The sequence below is a fragment of the Rattus norvegicus genome, chromosome 10, assembly GCF_021556685.1.
Source record: "Rattus norvegicus strain SHRSP/BbbUtx chromosome 10, alternate assembly SHRSP_T2T, whole genome shotgun sequence".
Taxonomy (NCBI): Eukaryota; Metazoa; Chordata; class Mammalia; order Rodentia; family Muridae; genus Rattus; species Rattus norvegicus.
In genome coordinates, this window is record NC_141543.1 from 108,788,888 (window position 1) to 108,810,749 (window position 21,862).

At 52.2% G+C, this 21,862-nt stretch overlaps 1 protein-coding gene and 1 long non-coding RNA gene across 3 annotated transcripts in view; one reads left to right on the top strand and one right to left on the bottom strand.

The window, feature by feature from the left end:
• Window positions 1-606: 606 nt before the first annotated feature.
• LOC148003193 (uncharacterized) lies at window positions 607-2,850 on the bottom strand. Of its 2 annotated transcripts, none has more exons than XR_015632312.1 (3): window positions 2,477-2,850; window positions 1,450-1,585; window positions 607-906 (listed from the first exon to the last, which is right to left on the bottom strand). It is a non-coding gene; the product is annotated as an uncharacterized LOC148003193 (long non-coding RNA). The 2 variants fall into 2 exon arrangements; XR_015632311.1 differs by having other exon boundaries at window positions 607-1,295; window positions 2,477-2,659.
• A 10,037-nt stretch (window positions 2,851-12,887) lies between these two features.
• Window positions 12,888-21,862, top strand: part of Septin9 (septin 9) — a 134,052-nt gene continuing 125,077 nt past the window's right edge. The window contains 1 exon segment of the mRNA NM_176856.3: window positions 12,888-13,346. Coding sequence (NP_789826.2) covers window positions 13,325-13,346 — 22 coding nt within the window. The 5' untranslated portion in view covers window positions 12,888-13,324.

Here is a 21,862-nt window from a genome sequence, read left to right on the forward strand (position 1 = left end):
CACACACACACTAGCTTATTTTTTTTGGCTGCCTCAAAGGCTGGGCACTCCTAAACATTCCCCTGTTATCTCAGACCCAACTGAGGAGGTGACTGGTGGCCTCGTACCCAAAGTCTCACATGGTCGCTTGACTTTATCTCCTGCCGCCCCTCCTTCTACCCCCAGCCCTGGTGATTCTCTTCCCTCCTCTCTTCTTCCTACCCGTGCAACAATAAGGGTCCCACCCCATCCCAGCCATTGGTCGTTGGCATCTTTACTGACCGATCAAAGACCAATTGGGGACAAGGACTTTTAGTGTCTGGACATGCAGATCCCGACTGAATCTAAGCATTAGAACCAATCTCCAGTGTCCCCTTACCAGCTTCTCCATCCCCAGAGCTCTCCTGTCACCCCTGATGACCCTTCTGGTACCAGACTGAGGGATCTATGCTCCTTCTGATGACCTTTGCTTGGAGACGATGTTGGTTGCCAGAGACGAAGGGACTGGCTTCCTTAGCAAATGATAAACTTTTGGAGACGTGTGCTGACCCGTGCATGTGCACCGCCGGAAGGGTGGCCATGAGCCACAGATGCCTGTTGGCCACTGAAAGAGAGACTTTAGGCATATTTTATTGCTCAGTTGTTTGCACAGAATTTATTTTCAATTAAGTTCGTAATTGGTTTGTAATTCGTAGCTATGCAGATGGATCATTCTGGACCAACCAGGGCTGCCCAAGGCGTCAGAATCTAAGCATTCCGTCTCCTAGCTCCATCTTCAGGGTGTGCCCTGGCTGAGAGCGGCTGGCTCCCTGCAGGGAGCAGTGCTGACATGGGGGGGGGTTGGTATGGGTTTATCGGGTGTGTCGTGGATAGTATGCCAGTGTGGCGCTGGGTTTAGCATGTGGCCGACGTGGTGGATGCTGAGCGCTGTGTGTGAAGAGCCTGGGTGTCAGCATAGGAGGGTGATACCACCCCCCACCCCCAGGGTGGTTGGGCTGCTGAGTGATTCAGCACTCTTGGTTCAGACGCGTCCTGCCCACCATAGCCACAAGACCTACTAACCACTAGTCGGCCCTGCCACTGGTGTGTCCAGATGGATGCCTTGTGTTCAGGATCCATTGCTTGGCAGTGGCTGTGCCTCTCTCCCTCCTCCTTGTTACTCAGCCTCGATCCAAAGGGCTGGAGATTGTTCCGGCCTTGGAGAGCTGGTACCTTGGGCTGCGTGCATGAGGTCTCCCTCTGCTGTTGCCTCCCCAGGCTTAGGCCGGTTGTGTGGCGTCAGCACTTGGCGGCCTGGGCTTGCTCAGCTTGGAAGCCTAAGGCATAATTTGCAGGAGCCCAAAGCTGTAAGCAGTGATCTAGGTTTGCACGGGCTCTGCCTGCTGACACACACAGTCTTTCTTCCCCAGGGCCTCTGTTGGCTCCCAGCGGGCACTGGTTCCTATTCCTCCTATTTAATCCTAGGCCTACCTCCCTGCAGCCATGACCCTGGGACGTGTTCTCCAACAGGGCCTAGGTCCACACTCGAATGGAGTTCTTCTCTGCCCCCATCTTCCTCCAAGCCTTGGTCACATGGTCTTCTGTTTGGGACTCCCTGTCCCCATCCCTAGAGAGAAATGGGGTATGTGACTGTCAGCTCCATTTTCTGCTTTCTTTCCAAGCTGTTTAGGTCTGGGCAGGAATAACCACTCAGGGCATAAGCCAAATCCCTTAGCTCTGGTGACAGCCACAACAAAACTTTGCTCCCCCCTCCACTTCTTCTCTCCCTCCCTCCCTTTCTCCCTGTCTCCCTCTCTTTCTTTTTATTTTTGTGGTATTAAGAATCAAACCCAGGGCAACTAGGCAAAAGTTCAACACTGAGCTTTTAAAAAAAACCAAAAAACTGAACTGGGCATAGTGGTTCACACCGGATACTTTGTGCCTTTGGGAGACTGAGAGGAAAACACTGCTTTAACCTGGTTACAGTTTTCAGGCTAGCATGGGCTACAATGTCTCAAGAACAAAAGTCAGCAAAAGCGGCCAGACCCAGCTGACCATGGAGGTGCATGGCTGTTATCCTAGCCTTTGGGAGGTAGGAGCAGAAGGATCAGGAGTCCAAGGTCATCCTTATCTGCATAGTGGACTCAAGGACAGCCCTCTCAGGTGATATGACACCCTGCCTCAACAAAACAGAACGAAAGGACACGATTGATAGATTATATAACATAAGGAATAAGATAACTGAACAGAGTCATCCGGCAGCCACCTCCAGCAGAGAGAGATGCCGCAGGCTAGCCACACCTCTGGGGACCAGGAGGACGGAGACCTGAAATCTAGCCTGAGTTTGGGATATCTGTGGTTTTGCTTCTAAATGGTCTGTACCCCCACCCCACCCCCACACCGAGAGCCCCACATAATTGTCTGCTTGCTATCTCAGAGGGTTTAGGGTTTAGGTTGGACCATGGGATCCTTGTGCCTTTGGTTCACCTGTTCCTACTGGGAGCCGGAAATCTGTTACCTCTTGGCCTGTGGGCTTTCTCTGCTGGAATGGCTCTTCTCTGCGCGCATCCTTAGGTGGAGGGTGGGATGAGCAAATGCCCACCTCTGTCCTTCTGGGCATCGCCAATGTACCCTTCCCAGTGGTTTTCCGGTCTGTTCTCCCACACTTACTCCCTTCCTATGCCCCAAGTAGCCTGTCTGGGCAGATTGCAGCCTTGGATGACCTTTGCCCTGGTTTCCGTGGCTCACACAGCATTTCCTGGGCTGAGTCTGAGCCTCTCTACCTCTAGCCCAGAATCCCTGGAGCCTTCTACACCATTTCAACATCCGACATCGACATCCGGTGTGTGCCTGGGGACCACTTGTGCCTTCGAGGTCTGTGGCGTTGTCTCTAATCCCACCATTGACTCATCTCTAGGATGCTAATGACCTTGAGGTGAGGTTATCTGGAAAGACTGGCGTCCTCGGAACTAGAGGAGAAGCCGCGTGAAGGTGAAGCCAGGGCAGAGCCTAGAGCTGTAGAGCCGTACACCTAGTGTGTGAAGTACCCCATTTGTGGGTTTCTGATATAGAGGTGCCCAGACACCTCCCTCAGCCTGTACTCGAGGAAGGGTCTCCCTGTAATACAGCATAGGGAGACTGGTATACGACAGGAAAAGCACTTCCCCTACTTCTGTGTCCTGCGTCCCTTGGCTGGTGCCCCAGGCTCCCTTTGATCCCTTACACACTCTCTTACACACACCCTCTTACACATACCCCTTTAAGGAAGCTCCTTGCTCCCATGAACAAGGCTTAACACTGACTCTCATGTGTAACTAATGGTCTAGCTGCTGCCATCCCTAGTAGGTTCCAGATCCGTGGGATCTGTCCTGTGTCAGTCCTGTTGTTTCCTCAGGACTGTGTGTCCTGCTGTCTTGGTGGGAGGAGCTGCCGTGGTAGTGAGTGTTGACAGACAGAGATCCTGTGCCAGGCCATGTTAACAAGTGTGCCACATGGAGGGGCTGGCAGAGGAAGAGATTGCAGTGGGCTTTGCCTCTGGGCTCCTGTGGGCATCTCTGGCTCATTCTTTCAGCTGAGATCCTCTGGTCCCCACTCCAGCTTTTCTTCAATGCCCTCTCCTCTCTCTGTCTCTCTTTGTCTCTGTCTCTCTGTCTCTCTCTCTCTCTCTTACACACACACACACACACACACACACACACACACACACACACACACACACATCTTAGATAGGTTTCTATCGCTGTGATAAATATCGTGACCAAAAAGCAACTTGGGGAGGAAAGGGTTCATTTACCCCTAGATCACAGTCTAGCACAGAGGCAGGACAGGGCAGGAGCTGGCGCAGGGCCTGTGGAGAATGGTGCTTACTAGCCCACACAGCTTGCTTTCTTATACCGCCAGGACCAGCCACGCACGGTGGGCTGGGCCCTCCCAAGTCAATCATTAACCGAGAAAATGCCCCACAGACGTGCTCACAGGCCCGCCTTCTAGACCCTCTGTTAACGGGGGTTCCTGCTTCCCAACCAGGAGAGCACCCACCCAAGACCTCAAGGTGGCAGCCTCACATCAACCTTGACCTCTGCCTCATTGCCCCACACAGGTCAATCCTTGTCTCTCTTCTTCTGGGGGCCCTGGACGAGGCAACCATGGTTTGGGCCATGTTGTGACCTCCGCTGTCTCCTCTGTCCTGTCCTGTCTGTCTGTCCTTATCCTTCCTCTTGTAGGTTCTTCCCTGCACATAGCTGAGTTCATGGGACATTTACCAAGTCCTACCTCTGTATCAGGGACCAGGCTATGATCCACTCCCCCCACATGAGCACATGCACACACGTGTGTACACACCCCCTAGCCTTACCTTTGTTCTTGACCCTCCCGACAAACTCAGACCTCAGCCTAGCTGTCATGGGACCCCTGCCTCGTCCTTCATCCCTCCCCTCTCCAGCATCCCCAACCCCTACCCAGCCCCCTTGCCTTCCTGGCTAGCCTGCTTCCCTTTCCCTGGGCTAGCCTGATCTCTTCATCTCTGGAAAACAGTTTCCCTGTCCTGCTGATTCCAACTAGGATCCTGAGTAGCACAGACTGGCCCTGCCTGTCAGGAGCAGGTTGCCATTCCTGGCTCCTGTGCAAGGGGCACACCATAGGCAGCAAGCATTGTAGTGCAGATTGGGTAGAAGCAGGCGGGACTAGCCGGAGAACCAGTTTCAACAGTTTCTTTGACCAAGGAGCAGCAGCTGTTTGTCCTCTGGAGCAGAGACCCATGGGAGGAGCAGAAGGAAACAGGGTTTGGGGAGTTGCTACCCGCTAGGCATTTAGGACTATTTAAAAACATGCTTAATTATGTGTGCGCGTATGTGTATGTGTGTGTATGTGTGTGTATGTGTATTTGCGTGTGTGTGTATGTGTGTATGTATATATATGCGTATTTGTGTGTGTATGTATGTGTGTATGTGTATGTGTGTGTATGTGTATATATGTGTATTTGCGTGTGTGTGTGTGTGTGTGTGTGTGTGTGTGTGTGTGTGTGTAGGTGGGGTGGGACCAGTATATGAAGGAAGGTACCTATGGAGGCCAGAAGAGGGTGTCAGGTCCCCTGGAGCTAGATTTGCAGGATTATGAGGCTCCCAACTTAACAAGTTGTTCTATGTATATGAGACTTGCTCCATGGATGTCATTACACTATGTGCATGCAGTGTCCTCAGAGATCAGAGGGCAGCGGTCCTCTGGAACTGGAGCGATGGCATTTAGATGCTGGGAAGCAAACCCATGGCCTCAGCTGGATCAGCTGGTGCTCTAACCACTGAGCTGCCTCTCCAAGCCCCGACGGACTTGCGTTCTTCCAATGTTCACTTGGTTGGTTTATGTAGCACAGGCTGCCTTCAAACCTGAGATCCTCCTGCCTCAGCCTCCTAAGTGCTGGGATTACAGGTGCTTACTAAGCCAATTTTGGCCAACATAGTGGGAAGCCTTGGGCGAGCTGCTCATCGTGGCTGATTCCTGGCCACGTGTGTCTCCCATGTCACGAGAGGCAGACGGAGCGCATCTTCACCAGCGTCGAGTGCTCTGGGCAGGTGCTGGTTAGGACCGGCTGTGTGCTGCAGTCTCAGATCCATTTTTTATCCGGCGAATATTTATGGGGTGACTACTGAGCAAGCAGAGTGCTGGCTCCTCATGGGAAGTGGCAGAGAAGAATCCCATCTCCCCTTCAGTTCCTGCTCTGGTTTGGCTGCAGCCAGGGCTGGGGGGAGGGGGGAGGTAGGTGGCTGAGCGTGAGGACCTCTAGTGTGAAATATAGGCCATCTGGGATGCTTGTCCCTCTGGAAAGGTGTGCCAAGTTCAGGTGGCACATTCTGTAAACCGGGCCACAGGCGTGCCTACTCAACCACCCACCTCCCACCTCCTCCCCCTCCCTCCCCCACCCCACCCCACCTCTGCACAGAGGAGCTGGCCCATGTTTACATAGGAAGGCAGATCCCCGACCGAGGTACAATAAAAAGCTGAGAGGAGCTTCTAGATAGGAATGTTGCGGGGGGGCCCCCCCCTCCGGCTGGAAGCAGCTTTGCTGTGGAAGCTGCAGAAGCCCAGCCAGAGCCTCTTCCGGCTGCCCACTCTGTTGGCAGGTACAGTAGCAGGGGTAGCCAGGCCAGTTCTGAGGCGGCAGCCTGACGGTCTTTGTTTCCAATTCAGGGACTTTGATTTAATGATCTCAGCTGGAAGTGAAAGGATTTTACCTATTCCTTAGGATGACTATTTTTACATAGGACCCTCACTATGTAGCACCGGCTGATCTAAGACTCACTAAACAGACAAAACTGGGTTCGAGTTTGCTGTAATCCTCCTGCCTCTGCCTCCTAAAGGATGAGATTACAGGTGCACGTCAGCATACTTGATTTAGGAGATGCGTGTGTGTGTGTGTGTGTGTGTGTGTGTGTCCGTGTGTGTCCTGTGTGTATGTATGTGTGTGTGAGTGTGTGCTTATGAATGTGTGTGTGAATGTGTGTATGTATGTGTGTGAATGGGTATGTGTGTATGTATATATGTGTGTGTGGTATGTGCATGTATATGTATGTGTATGCATGTATGTGTATGTGTGTATGTGTGTTGTGTGTGTTTGTGTGTGTCATGTGTGTATGCACATGAATGTGCGTATGTATGTGTATGAATGTGTATGTGTGCATGTGTATGTATGTATAAATGTGTGTATGTATGTGTGTGAATGTGTGTATGTATGTGTATGTGTGAATGGGTATGTGTGTGAATGTGTGTATGTATATATATGTGTGTATGTGGTGTGTGCATATATATGTATATGTGTGTATATGAATGTGTATGTGTGTATTTGTGTGTTTGTGTATGTGTCATGTGTGTGTTTATGTGTGTATCATGTGTATATGTTTGTATGTATATGAATGTGTATGTGTGCATGTGTGTTTATGTGTGTCTTGTGTATATATTTGTATGTATATGTATGTGTATGAATGTGTATGTGTGCATGTGTATGTGTGTCTTGTGTGTGTGTGTGAGTGTGTGTATGAATGTGTGTGGAATATGTGTGTGAGCACATGTATGTCCACCTGTACGTGTGGAGGCCAGATGATAACCTGGGCTGACTTTATCAGGTACCCACTCCTCCTTTTCTTTCTGCGACAGCGGCTTCCCTGCCCTGGACTAACCTATCAGTCTAGGCTCCTGCCTCTGCCTCCCTCCCCAGCCCTGGGATTACAGTTGTGCACCCCCACGCCCAGCCTTTTTATATGGGTCGTGGGGATTTAACTCAGGTCCTCATGCGTGGAAGACAAGTGTGTTATTGACTAAGTTGTCACATGCGGTTCCCAAATGTCATTTCTTAAAGGGTTCATCTTTAGAGCCTCCTGACCTGGGTGTGGGTGCTCCTGGGTCTCTGCCTTGAGGGAAGGACAGACGTGGCAGGAAATCAGCCCCCCAGGCTTCCTTCCTCTCGCCTCCATGCAAGGCCTTCCCTGGGGAGCATACCAAGAGCCCTGCCCTGTGGAGACTTTTCCTGGGTCACAGAGGGGGATTCTTCCTTCCCCTTCCCTGGGATCTCCCAGCCACTGTCTGCTCAGGCTGCCTGGCCTCACTTGGTACTTTTTTGTCCCCCCTCAGCCAGTGCTGGAGTGCAGATACGTGCGCTCCAGAGGGGGTCGGAGGAGCCAGGATGGCATGGTGGCATCTTAACTGCACATGCTCTTGGGTGCAGTTGGGAAAGTTCCAGTGATCCCAGCTCCTGATTGCTCTGTGAAGTCACTTGTACCTTTTCCTTTGGCTCCATAGAAGTAGACACTTTAACCCGGGGGCCCTGAAGGTCCACCCAGGAGAAAAGGTCACCAAGAAAGCTGCAGGGGCAGATATGTCTGGGAGGGCCAGGTCACATTATGGAACAGGTCAGAGGGGGGGGGAAGCAATCCTGGAAGGCTCCCTAGCGGAGGAGGGAGTTCTCGACTTGCCTAGGTCCCCGACTGCTTCTTTAAATGGGTTTGTGCCCAGCGAGCCCCCTCTGCAGCTTAGAGGGATTGTGAACCTGTGAGTGACGTCACAAAGACAGTGGCCAGGGCGTCCAAGTCGATGGGGGCTGGGGTGCTGGCCTGAGGATTGGGAGGATAGCAGGGTTCTAACTGCAGGCTGTGGGTGAGAATTGGGGCTTTGGGCTGTCACAGCCAGATGCTTCAGAGCTGTGACCTGAGGGTCCTGTCTTCCTGGAAGAGCAAACCTTGTCCAGGTTGGAAAAGCTCTTGAAACCAAGTTAACCCCAACGAGCTTCCATGTTTCCTGAGTAGGTGTCTCAGCCTCTTGCGTTCCCCTGGAGTGGGAGGAACATGTGTGGCTGTTGAGTTGTCTCCCAAGCCTACCCCACCATGGGCAGTGGGTTTCTTGGCTCTTGTAGCTGGGGCTTGCCCTGCCTCTCACCCTTTCTCTTCGCAGCCTCTGCCAATGACTAATTCAGGTTCCTCCGCGCTGTCTGCACTGCCAGGTTTCTGGTTTCAAATTATTCCCCTACTTAGGCCCGAGTGCTTAGAATTTCAGGCATGGTGGGGAAACAGACCTTGAGCCAAACTAGGTCCTCAAACACCGAGGGTCACAGGGACCACAGCAGGACGCTGAGGGCTTGTGCAGCCTGGTGTCTGCAGGAGGAACCAGCTCCTGGCCTGGGCCCACTCACCATCCTGGGCCACTGATGTGCACGGTCTCTCAAGTCGTTCTGGTTTGCATGCTGCCCTGGGAGTTGGGCCTGGGCAGTGTCATGTGGAGGAAACAATTTTTCTTACTTTTTTTTTTTTTTTTTTTGTACTTGCTAAATGTAATAGAATGAACAGACATTGCATTTTTTTTTTTTTTTTTTTGGTTCTTTTTTTCGGAGCTGGGGACCGAACCCAGGGCCTTGCGCTTCCTAGGTAAGTGCTCTACCACTGAGCTAAATCCCCAGCCCCCAGACATTGCATTTATAAGCAGAAAAACCATTAAAGGAAATTTTTTTCAAAGTCAAGAGAGTAAATAAAACCAGGCCTGGTGGTGCACACTTGTAATCTTAGCACTTGGGAGGTGGAAACAGGAGGATCACAAGTTCAGAGTTGGGTGGGGTGGGGTTGGGGAGCTGAGCTGTGGCTCAGTGGTTAGAGCACTTGCTGCTCTTGCAGAGGACCCTGGTTTAGATCCCAGCACCCACGTGGTAACTCACAACCATCCATAACTCCAGATCCAGGGAATCCCACACCTTCTGGCCTGCTTAGACACATGCCACACACATATATGTCCAGACAAAACACTCAAATATATAAAATAAATAGATCTGAGAAACAAAACAAACACAAGCCAACAACCCATGATGTCCAGTCACCCTCTGCTTCAGGCTAGCCTGAGCTATCAAGACCCTATTTCAAAAAATTGGGGAAGGTGAAAGAGAGAAGAAAAAAAGTAACTGCAAGCCCCAGCCCGCCCCGGCTGTCCTCCTCCTGATTGGTCTGACTGCTTCGGATGGAAATGCTCAAATGGCCACAATGTTCATTTTGGCCTGCACAGGACACCCGCTTACAGGACATCCGCCTTGTGTTCCCCGACTGCCAAAAGAAGTTGCCACAAACTGGCCGGACAAAGTAATACAAATGTATCTCTGTCCCGGGATACAATGCACTTAGTATCATTGTGAATGTGAATGTGCCGGGCTGTACCCTTCAGAGACCTACAGGGAACCCCTTGCCCACCTCTGCCACCTGTGTGGGACTCCAGGCTTTCCTTGGCTTGGGGCTGCATCAGTCCAGCCTTAAGGCAGTGCCTGGGACTCTCTGGGATCCAGCCTTACTTCTTCCTCTGCGTGTCAAAGTCTTTTTTTAAAATATACCCTCTCACCCCAAGGAAACAATCCAGACAGGAAGCTACTAAAGAGAGTCCTTAAAAGTCACGCTAAAGATGCTGAAGTGTAGCCATTCACAATTGATGGCTTCAGGCAGGAGGTGGGGGTGGGGAATTGGGTTTTTTTTAAGGGGCTGGCCACTGGGAATTTGGCCATACTCTAGTGAGTTTGTGGGCAACACAAATTGGACTTGGTGGGGGTTTTTTTGGTGGGGGGGGGTACAAAGGAAGGGAGCATGATTGAGGTGCATTGTACGAAATTCCCAAATAATAACAATATTGTGTTGGGAGAAATACAGATTTTTATTAATTCTTTGAGAGTTTCATTACATGTATTTAGATCATAGTCAACCCCAGTTCCTCCCCTTAACCCCTTCCAGACACCCCACCTCCCCTCCCAACTTCATGTTCTCTCTCTCTCTCTCTCTCTCTCTCTCTCTCTCTCTCTCTCTCTCTCAAGACTTATTTTATGTGTGTGAGTACACCGTCACTATCTTCACACACACCAGAAGAGGGCATAGGATCCCTTTACAGATGGTTGTGAGCCACCATGTGGTTGCTGGGAATTGAACTCCGGACCTCTGGAAGAGCAGTCAGTGCTCTTAACCGCTGGGCCATCTCTCCAGCACCCCCTCTCTATTTTATTAAATAACCTTTCGACTCTAATTTTTGCTGCCCACATACCTCCAAGTGCGTTGGAGCATCCACTGGCACTTGGCCTACCCCTAAAAAAACACACCTGACTCTACCACTCCTAGAAACGAGCGAATGTCCATAGCTCCTCGGTTAGGGGTGGGAGGCTTGTGAGCCCCTCCCCCTCGGTGCTGGCTTGATCTTCTGAAGGTTTACCTGGATTACTCAGGTGGCTCAAAAGATCTTCACCTCAAAATCCCTTGCTTCTTGTAAAGTCAAGATCCTAACAAGGCTTCCTCGGCCATGGGTTCTAGAATGTGAATTCTTTTTTTTTTTTTTTTCTTTTCTTTTTTTCGGAGCTGGGGACCAAACCCAGGGCCTTGCGCTTGCTAGGCAAGCGCTCTACCACTGAGCTAAATCCCCAACCCTAGAATGTGAATTCTTAGGGGACCATTTGCCAGTTCTTCCGGTGCCTGAGTCCCTCTCCTGTAAGGCTCTGTTCCCAGCTCTCTCACGGTGCAGGCTGCCCTTTGAGGTTCCGCTCCATGGCCCCTAGCAGGGACAATTCCCTTGATGTCTCCCAGGAGACTAGAAATGATCTGTACACTCCCATGAGAAGATGCCTTGCGTCTAGATGGGCATCTGGGGTCCCGCCCCAGGCAGACAGTGCATGGACCTAGAGTGACATCTCCGACTTGGGGTGATTTAGCTATGGGCTATGAAGGATCTGGCCTTATGGGCAGGGAAGGTCTCCAAACCCAGGTTCCCAAGGGACCAGTGATCAGGTGCCACGGGAACTGAAGCACAGTGGTCAGTGTATGGTTTGTCTGAAGGCTGTGGCGTTTGGGCTGGTACCTGGTGGGCAGGCATGAGTGCTTTCCCAGGCTTGCCACCTCTTTTTCTGGAGAGATTAAGTCTGAGCCAGGCAAAGTGACACAAGCCTGTATTCCCCATGCCCTGGATGAAAGCAGGGAAGATACTCAGAAGTTCAAGGCCATGGGCTGGAGAGATGGCTCAGTGGTTAAGATCACCACTGACTGCTCTTCCAGAGGTCCTGAGTTCAATTCTCAGCAACCACATGGTGGCTCACAACTCTCTGTAATAGGATCTGATCTGATGCTCTCTTCTGGTGTTTCTGAAGATAGCTACAGTGTACTCATATAAAGAAGGAGGGAGAGGAAGAGGAAGAAGAGAAGGAGGGGGAGAGGGAGGAGGAGGAGGAAGGAGGAGGAGGAAGAAGAGGAGGAAGAGGAGGAGGAGGAAGAGGAGGAAGAGGAGGAGGAAGAGGAAGAAGAGGAGGAGGAAGAGGAGGAAGAGGAGGAGGAGGCCGCCAGCCTGGTTTACCTAGAGTTCCAGTCCCTGTTTCAAAATACCAACAAAAACTCAAAACAATTAAGAGATGCTGGGTTTTGGGTTTTGTTTTGTTTTGTTTTGTTTTGTTTTTTGTTTTTTAACAGAAACAGCCCTTAACAACCCCCCCCCCTCCACACACACACCTATACATGTTTTCTTTAAGCAGAGAACTGCACACAGCAAAGTCCTGCTTCCCACCAGGTTTGAACGTCTTCTTCTTCTTCTTCTTTTTTTTTTCTTTTTTTTCCGGAGCTGGGGACCGAACCCAGGGCCTTGCGTTTGCTAGGCAAGCGCTCTACTGCTGAGCTAAATCCCCAACCCCAAGAATGCTCTGGTCCCTGGGACCCTTCTCCATGACCTTCCCACTGCTGCTCCTGAGTCTATGAAGGCAGCCAGGGCTCTGAGCAGGTGCTAAGGGTCCTCCCTCCCCCTGCCAGGCGAGCAGCCCCTGGACCAGGTGTCCACCAGGAAATCGAGCTGAGGCCCCGGGGCCAGCCATGTTCTCAGAGAGCCACTGAGTCTGGGGAAATCACAACCGGAGGACGTGTTTCCCTCCCTGGGGACCGCTGAGACTTACTGACTCATGTGTGTGGGGTGAGAATCTTCCAGGAAGCCTCCAGCCAGCTCAGCCTCTTGGGAGCCTGGGGTGGGGACAGCCTGTCCCTCTGATCCGCAGGTTCTCAAGACAGGGGGAACTTCTCGGGGTTCAAATACCTTTCCGGGCAGGTATTTGGGAACCTTCTCTCCATCCTCCTGTCTGGGAGGTAACCAGTACCTGTGCAGATAGCTCGGGTGTGGTGCGGGTTGAGATTTGGAGCCGCAGAGTAAGGTGAGGCAGGCACGCAGGAAATAGAAGCTTTTGAAATGTTTTAAACCCCAAGAAAATCACAGCATCGCTGGACGGGAGGAAAATGAAAGACTTTGGAAGTGGCCAGGAATTTGACTCTGAGCGTTGGTTTCCAAGAGCCTAGTTAGGCATCTCCAAGTGGATATTAAAAGGGAACAACCAGACTCCAGCGGCGGGGGCTGGAGGGGGCGGGGAGAGGAGGCAGTGCCGGAAGCTGCACGCTGGACGCTGGACGCTGGACGGCTGAGGCCACAGCACTGAGGGCCAGGCAGCTGGTCCCGTGCTCAGGGAGAAGACTCAGGGACACCCGGGATCCCATCGAGGCTCCCCCGTCCTATTTTTTTTTAATCTCTCTCCTTGTGCTCCCCGTTCCCCCTCTGTGTGGCAGAGACAATGCTACTTCAGTTCGGAGCAGAGACATATGACCAACACATGGAAATGTGGTAATTTGGATCTGTTCGTGATTGCAACAGATTGAAGAAATTAGACCAGACAAAGAGTGTTTTTAGAGGAAGAGGAGGAGGAGGAGGAGGAGGAGGAGGAGGAGGAGGAGGAGGAGGAGGAGGAGGAGGAGGCAGAGAGGGAGGGCGACGGGGTGAGAAAGGGGAGGAGGACCCCTCTGCGCAGGGGACACCGGCATCCCAGCTGCCTGCCGTAAATACATCCGTAGGAATGGAGAGAGATCGCATCACAGGTAGGCCACAGCCCTCCACGTCCCGTGTTCCCCATCCCTGAACCCCAACTCCCGAGGTGGCTGTCCTGCAGCTCTGGGAAGTGAGCACGCAAGGTCACATTTAGTGACTTTTACAGAAACATTTCTTTTCTTTTCTTCTTCTTTCTGCTGACTAGTCCACGTTGGTGAGCCGGAATGTTGCTTCCCACTGTAAGCCCAGCTGGGTCTGGCTTTTATTTAAACCGGGCCCCTTCTCCCGAGCTGTTTCTCTTTCATTTTCCGGTGTGCCACTTTTCTGTCTGTGACCCCTGTGAATTCAGAGACTCCGGAAGGGTGGACGGTGGGGATGGACTCTGCACCAGGGCCAAGGCAAGCGTGTTTGTCCATCATCTGGCCTTGGTCTCCTGAAATAGCTTGGCTGGGCCTCCCGGGTTGCTGATTATAGAGGTGGTGGCTCCCAGTGCTTGGAGGAGGTGTATGCAGACGTGTGCACCCTCAAGTGTGTGTGTGTGTGTGTGTGTGTGTGTGCGTGTGCGTGTGCACGCTCAGGCCAGAGTGCCTGTGCATGAGGACACATGCAACCGTGTACTCCTGCAGCCCCCTTAGATCCAATATAGACCCAGCAGGGGTGTTAACAGTTCAGGGAAGGAGTCTCTCTTAGCCACCCTAGTCAAGGCATTCCCAGTTTAAGGGTCCCAGTTCCTACTGGGACCACCAATGTCTGAGGTCATTACTGCCTCCTCCGCCTAGGGCACCATCTAAATCAGGGGCTGCAGGAGAGTGTGGGGACAGATTTTAGGGATGTAACCCTTACTCTGGATTTGTGCTGTCTTGTGCTCACGATGAGAATTGAACCCCACCCGAAAGTGTCATTGGCCCCGGGCTATCGGTTGCCTCTGAGTGCATGCACAAAGGCAGGGGTCCCTGAGAAGCCAAAGGGGAGGAAAAAAAGACACATCTGAGGTCTCATCTGAGGGATCACCACCAACCCTGGGATTTCTGCCATTTCTGATGTGACATCAAAGCTGGCCAGGCCTTCACTAAGAGGCAGCCACCTGGTGCCTTGCTGACAGCAGTGTGTCCTGTGACCCTGCCAGGCACAACAGGAGACCCAGGAGGGAGACATTCAGTGTTGTGCTCCTGTCCTGACTAGCTGGAGGTGATAAGTAGAGGTGAAGTTTTCTGGGACCAGTTCATAGAGGCAGCATGGCGGGGAATGCCAGCAGCTGCTTCCAAGACCTGGACAGGTGGGGCTGTGCCCTCCACAGGAAGCCTGGCCCTGCCACCTCCTCATTACCAGATAGAAGATGACAGTTGTTTTAGTGGCCGGCTCACAGGGGCCTGCACTTGTCTGTGTGGCTGTGCTGGGTTGTGGGTTCAGGCCTTCCTCAGCCGCTGAGCCACACAAATGTCCAGCCTTCATTCTGTGGATGACAAGGTCCAGCCCCGGTAGGTGACAGCAGGGTATTTGAGAGGCTCGTGTGAGGGGAAGGTGGCTCCCTTGAGACCCAAGGGTGAAAGCTTGGAGCCTCACGGGCTGACCAGAGCTTTTTATACGCTGAACAAAGCAGCCTTTGATCCCGGCCTTCACCACCAAACCTTCACCGGTGCCCTTAGCCAAGGATGACACAGCACTGGACCAGAGAGGGGCCTTCTCCATTTGTCTGTTTGTAGTCCTGGGTGGTATGGAACTCCCGATCCTGCTGCCTCTATGGCCAGACTGCTGGGGTTACAAACCTGCCACAGGTTTTGGTGATGCTAGGAAGGGAACCAGGATACTGTGCCAGGGTATACACTCCACCAACGGGCTACATCTTCACGTGGTACTTTCTCTTAGTAAGTAAGGGTCAGGCCCAAAGATCAGTCCTCCCTCCCTCCCTCCTTCCCTCCCTCCCTTTCCCCTCTTTTTGGGGGACTGTTAGTGGAATCCAGGACCTCAGTCTACACCTGCCGTTCTCCCCAACACTTGCATTTTCTTTTTTCATTTTGAGGTGTAGCCTTGCTATGTGTCCCCGGCTGATCTCAAACTCATGATTACCCTACATCAGCCTCCTGAGTCACTGGGATCTGGGCACAGGCCACCGTGCTAGGTAGGCATAGCCGGCTCTTTAGGAAACCCTCCATTTGGATGTATTTTTACAAAACTTTTCTTCTCCAAAACTCAACCTTAAATGGCCAGACTGGGGCAGAAGAGGAAAATCCCCGCCCCTCCTCCATCCCGTTCTTCACCCCAGTTTATTAATTGGGGTCAGTTGGAGCTCTAATCCCAGCCCCAGTCCCTGGGGAAGTCAAGCTCTTGTACTGTCCCCGCGGGGTGGCCTCGAGCAGATTACTTGGTGGCTCCGCCTCAGTTTCCTTATCCACAGAGTGAGGCCGAGCCCTCCCTCACTTTGGTGGGCTTCTGAGTTCTTGGTGTGCATTTGGCTGGCTTCCCCCTTCCAGCCGGGTGTGCTGCGCCCTGCCTTTCTGTCTCAGCGTCAGATGCTGTGACAGCTGTCTCCCTCCGTCCCCGCTTGCACTTCTGTAGGCAGTGGACCACGACACATGTATGCTCCGGTGGATGGAGACCTGGTTGGCTGGATGCCCCAAGGGCTGGCGACTGAAGCCTGTCCAGCCCTGCTGTCCAGGAGGTGTGGTGGAGGGTGTGGTGGGGACATGGGGCCTTCCAGTGGCAGGGAAGAGGTTCAAGGCTCTATCCTGTCCTTTCTTTCCTTTTCTCCTCTCTCTCTTGCCTTGTGAGGCTGGCCCCGGGCGGGCGGGGTCCTCTTGGGCTCTCAGAAATTTCCCCAGGCAAATGCCTCGGGCTCCTCAGACGGCTGGCATGAGTCACTGAGCAGGGACAGGCCTCAGAGGCACAGAATTGCTGTTTTTTCAGCCAACGGGTCGGCGTGGTTTCTTTTTTCGTTGTTCTGGATCGGTTTTGTGGCTCTTAGAAATTAAGCAGTTTTATCTTGTTCCAAGCGCTTGTGTTTCAGCAGGGGCAGGGGAGGGGGGGCAGGGAGGGTGAGAATGGCTGGGCCAGTAGGGCAGTCGCAGACAGGGATCACAGGAGGTGCCGCTCAGTAAGAAGTTCGCACATGGGTCTCTGGAAGGGTCCAAGAGTCCTGGCATTGGATGTGCGCTCCTGGCTGGGGTCTGGTTTGTGTAACGGGACACGGGGACACGGGGGTCCCAGCTCTTCTCTGCCACGGGACGGGCAGGCAACGTGGGGCTCTCTGGAGGCTCTACCCCAGCCCTCAGCGCTCCATTCAGTCCTGTCACCTCCTACCTCCCAGCTGGCCCTGGAGCCTCTGGCGGGCTCCAGCTGTGACTGATGGATTGATGTGACTTTGCGTAGCTCTGCAGGTCAGAACTCAGAAGCAGAACGTGCTGGGCAGGGCTTAGCTCCTTCTGAAGCTCCAAGAAGCTTTTGGCCCAGTCCTCTCCTGCTCCTGGGGGCTCCGGCAGCCACGGCTATCTTGGAATCTGCCTCTGCTGTCTCGTGACCATCTCCTCTCAGATCTCTCTCTCTCTCTGCCTTTCTGAAACTGAAGGTATTTAAGGCCTCCGGGCAGCTGGGACTATCGCATCTTAAGACACTGAATTCTATCCGCAAAGAGCCTTTCCTTTATTTTCCCCTTTCAAAAATGGGTTTATCTAGGTTTGTGTACACTTAGCATAGCACGTGTGGAGGCCCGAAGGACAGCTTGAAGTATTTATTTCTCTTCTCCCTCCATTTGGGATAGAACTCATGTCATCAGGCTTGGTGGCAAGCACCTTTACCAGATGAGCCTTATAGCTCGCCCAAGAGCCTTTTCTCACAGAGACTACTGTGGGGGTGGGGATGGGGGTAGGAGTAGAGGTGGAGGTATGGGGGGCTGAGGGTGGTATGGGTATGGGGGTGTGGGATGTGAGGGTGCCTGAGTAAGGGTGTAGGGTGGTAGGGGTGTGTGTGGGGGCACCATTCACCCTGTGTGGCTGGTGTTGGGCCAGTTATAAGATTAGTAATAGCTGAGATGACCTCAAACCCCTGATGGTCTTGCCCCCGCCTACCAAGTAAATGCTGGGATTACAGGTGTGAACCATCGCACTAGGCTCTGCCCATTTTTGAGTCAAGTTTTGTTGTTGAGTTGAGGGAGCTCTTTATATATAAGTGGTTATCAGATCTGTATTTGATCTATCCTGTCGGTACTTTCTCTTGCTCCGTGGAGGGTCATTTCCCTCCATAGCACCCGCCTGGGTTTGCAGCTCACAATGAGTGGGGATAACACAACGCCTGGCCACTCGGGATTCCTTCAGCATTGCCTGTCACATGAGCAGGAGACATGGCGTCTGTATGGGTGTGTGTGTGCACACGTAGAAGCCAATGGACGGCCTTGGTTATCATTCCTCAGGCACTGTCTACCTTATGTTTTGAGACGGAGTCTTTTAACAGCCTGTCATTTAGTCCAGGTGGCCGGCGAGCTCTGAGGACCCACCTGTGCTGAGATTGCACACGTCACCACACCTGGCTTTTAACCTGGTTTCTGAGATTTGAACTCGGGTCCTCCTGTTTGCAAGACAGGTGTTCGGCTGACAGAACCACTCCCCGGGGTGAGGTGGTGTGTGTTTATGGGGAGTTACTAGAAGCTCCTATGTCTTAGGGGTGGACTGACCTGGGACTTGAACAGCCAGAGAAAACCAGCAGTTCAAAAGCCAAGTCAGAGAGGACATCAAAAATAGAGACTCTGAGGTTGGAGCCAGTAAGGGGGTAAGCAGAGAGGGGTACTGTGGAAATGGGTGGGGAAGAATTGACCTCTGACTCACTGAGGTGTGGCTTTGGGCCGCCCATCTCTCTCCATCCTATCTCTCTCTGTCCTGTTTGTCCTGTGCTGGGCAGCCCTCAGTCTGGATGTGGATAAAACCAACCAATGTCCTCAGCACCGGATCCTCCAGCCCAGGGCTCCCAGCCACAAGTGTGCAGACTTATGCACAGTATATGTCACAGGGCATAGCTATCGGTAATGAAGTAACGCAGGGCTTGAGAGATGGCTCAGCGGTCAAGGCTCTCGCAGGGGACCCAGGTTGGATCCCCAGCACCTATATGGCAGCTCGCAACCATCTGTGACTCTAGTAACTCCTCCTGGCCTCTGGCAGACACACACTATGCACAGACATGCATGCAAGCAAAACGCCCACACACGTTGAGATAAAAATAATAAATAATTTTTTTAAAAGAAAGTATAAGTTACAGATTCAGGGTTCGGCCTAGTGTCCCAGCCCACGGTGGTGAGACAGGGGTGTCCTACCTAGAGAGGGTAGCCTCTGTCTGCTTCCGGGATGTCTGTTGGTGGGCAGGGGGCATCCTCAAGGACTTGAATATTCACTGTGGACATGGTGGGTGTGTTCTACAGACAGGCAAAGCCTATATGCATCAACACCATCTAACGCTCCACTTGCAGGGGGGAAGCTGCAGGGATCCTTTTGTCCAGCAGGGGGCGGTGCAAGGTCTTAAAAGCCCAGCGTACCTGGGCAATCAGTGCTGTCTTTGGACCTGCAGAGGCTGCCAGGACAACTTGATTAGACCGAAGGGGAGAGAAGCAGCAAGAAGGGAACCTCGGGAATAACGAGAAGCCTCCAGATTCTTATTCCGGGCTATGGCACCTGGGGGAAGGAGGCCAGTGCCTGCCTCCTGACTAGTTTTTGTTTGATGTGTTTCAGTCTCTCAAGTTTTCCCAGCTCACTTTGTGTATGTCTGTGGTCAGTGTGCACAAGTGTGAGCATGTATGGAGGGCAACATTGTCTTTCTGTACTGTTTTTCACCTTGGTTTTCAAAAATTACTTGTGTGTGTGTGTGTGTGTGTGTGTGTGTGTGTGTGTATGTGTGTTTCTGTGTGTGTATGGGTGGGTGCACTACACACATGCACATACAGCCATATCTAGCTTTTACATGGTGCTGGGATTGAACCCAGGTACCCATTCAGTAGGCATTTTTCTAACTTCCTGAGAAACATTTCAAACACGGAGAAGACAGTGAAACTGTGACTGCCCACTCACCCACCGGCTGGACCTACCCTGAAAGTTCCCTTTTAGGTCCTCATCTGTCAACCAGCAATCAGGCTCTCTTGAGCCATATTTGATCGACTTAATTCTCTTGTCTTTGAGATGGAGTTTCATGTAGCCCAGGCTACCCTCAAATGCACGCAGCCAAGGTTGATCCTTCTACCTCCATCTCCCAAAGGGCAAGGTCACAGACAAGTGCCACCAGGCCCAGAGGCTGAGACACAGTTATACTGAATTGCAGATGCCAATGCTCATGAACTTTCCTCCCTCCTGCTCATGTATCATTAGCCACAGTGGTTCTCTTTCCACGTTTATGTGTCTCCCGGAGGCTGGGCATGCCGTCCTGTGAATCTTTACAGGTAAATGCACCATGCGTTCCAGCCGTAGCCACGATATAGAACATTGGCATCGTCCAGAGTCCCCTGCCCCTTCCTATGCTGCTGCTGCCTTTGTCTCTCCCAGGGAACTTCCCCACCCTGGATTCCCTGACCCAGTTCGAATGTTGGCAGAGTTGCTCAGTACTGAGTCCCCGGTGGCTTGTTCTGCATTACAACTGGGTCCTGCTCCCCACCCGATGCTTCTGTGGCTTTGACACTTTCCTGTTTCCTCTGGTCGGGGCTCCGTGATGAACATCTTATCCTGGTCTTTTATGGGAGCTGCTTCATTTGCCTCCTGGAAACACCTGAACCGATTGATTGGCCGTTGGTGTCAGTTCTGGGAGAAGCTTCTCGGTCTTCACGCACAGCGACCATCCGACTTTAGTCAGTGTGTGGTGGTTCTGGTCACTGTGTGTTCATGTCAGCATCTGTTGCTGTCAGTCTTACATTTTAGTCATTCTGGTGGTGGGGGTGTGCTGCTATTTCGCTCTGGCTTTAATTCTGCGTCTGTCCGATGACTAATGTGGCCCAGCACACTTCCAGAGCCTTCCCAGCTAGTCGTGTATTTTTCCCCTTGTAAAATATCTCTCTCAAATCTGTTGCTCATTTTCAAATTGGACAGCTCAACTCTTCCTCATTACTTCTGGATATTGGTCTTCTGTCAGATGTATGCTTTGCAAAGAGTTTATTTCAGTCTGTGGCTTGGCCACTGGTTAATCATGTTTTTTTAATTTTTTTATTTTTAAATAAGCACAAGTGTGTCCCCATCGCTTTTGGTGAAGTCTCATTTTGCAATTTCTTCTCCCCCCCGCCCCCTTTGTGGTTTTCACTTTCTGCGTTTTATAAGAATTGTCCCTCGCCAAGTTGCAAAGGTACAGCCAGTTTTCTTCTAGTACGTTGATGGTTTCGGTTCTTATGCCTCAGCTTGGGGTCTGGGGTAAGGCAGGGTCAAAGTTCATGCTGCAGCTGCTGCAGCCGCCACCTCCACCTCTGCTTCTCTCTGTGTCTTTGCAGTCGCTTCGCTTTGGCGGCTGACATCTCCTTCCTTGTTGTGTAGTTTGGGAGCTTCTCTTGAAAATTGTCTGAGGGCTGGGGACGTGGGAGTCAGCACCACAGAAACCCTGCATGGCTGTGGACACGCCCGTCACCCCAGCACTCAAGTGGTAGGAGCAAGAGCACTGCTCAAGGCCATCAGCAAGTTGTGAGCCCGAGAGCAGACTGGGGTACATGAGATGCCATCTTGAATAATGAGAAGGAGGGCGAGAGAGATAGCTCAGTAGTTAAGAGCCCTGGCTGCTCTTGCAGAAGACCTGGGTTGGGTTCCTAGCTCCCACGTTTTGGCTCACAGCTGCCTACAACTAGGAGATCCGGCTCCCTCTCCTGGGCTCTATAGCACTGTAAGGAGTGCTCATGCAAACCGGCAAGCGCACACACACACACACACACACACACACGCAAGTTAGATTGTATAGACCTGTGATCTGTGATCCTAGCACTAGAGGGTAAGAGATAAGCAGACCTCTGCGTTCTAGGCCAGCCACAGCTACAGAATGAGTGAGACCTTGGCTCCAAAAGTTTTTTTTAAAAAGGGATGAGAGAGAGTGTTTTGAGGGGTAGGGTGGCTCAGAGGGTGGAGCTGCTCACCACCAAACTGATGGCCTGAGTCAGCTATCCAGGCTCCATCCAACAGAAAGAGGAAACCGACTCCCCAGAATGGTCCTCGGACTTCCACACCCTACACACACAAAATAACTTTGAAAATGCAAACGCCTCCCATCCCTCTGCTCCTCTCTCCACAGAATCCACTGCCCCTGCTTCTCACTGAATGTTTCTTGCAAGTGCTGTCACATCTCTTCCTGGGGACTGTAGGTTTTGGCACGACTGCGGACTGAAGTGCTATATATATACATCTGTAGAACAAATCGACTGTTTCTCTTGAGACCCTGTCATAACACAGGGGTGCTCCTAACACAAGTATGGGGAGCATGGCTTCGTCAAGTGCCAAGCGACCCCCTCATTCTCGAGGACTCTGCTGTCCTGTAGCTCAGATGGCTCTGATGTCTCCAGGCAATGTAGGTCTCAAGGGTTGGGGCTCAGTCTCTTAAGGCTGCCCCTCCTTGGTTGGGGATTTAGCTCAGT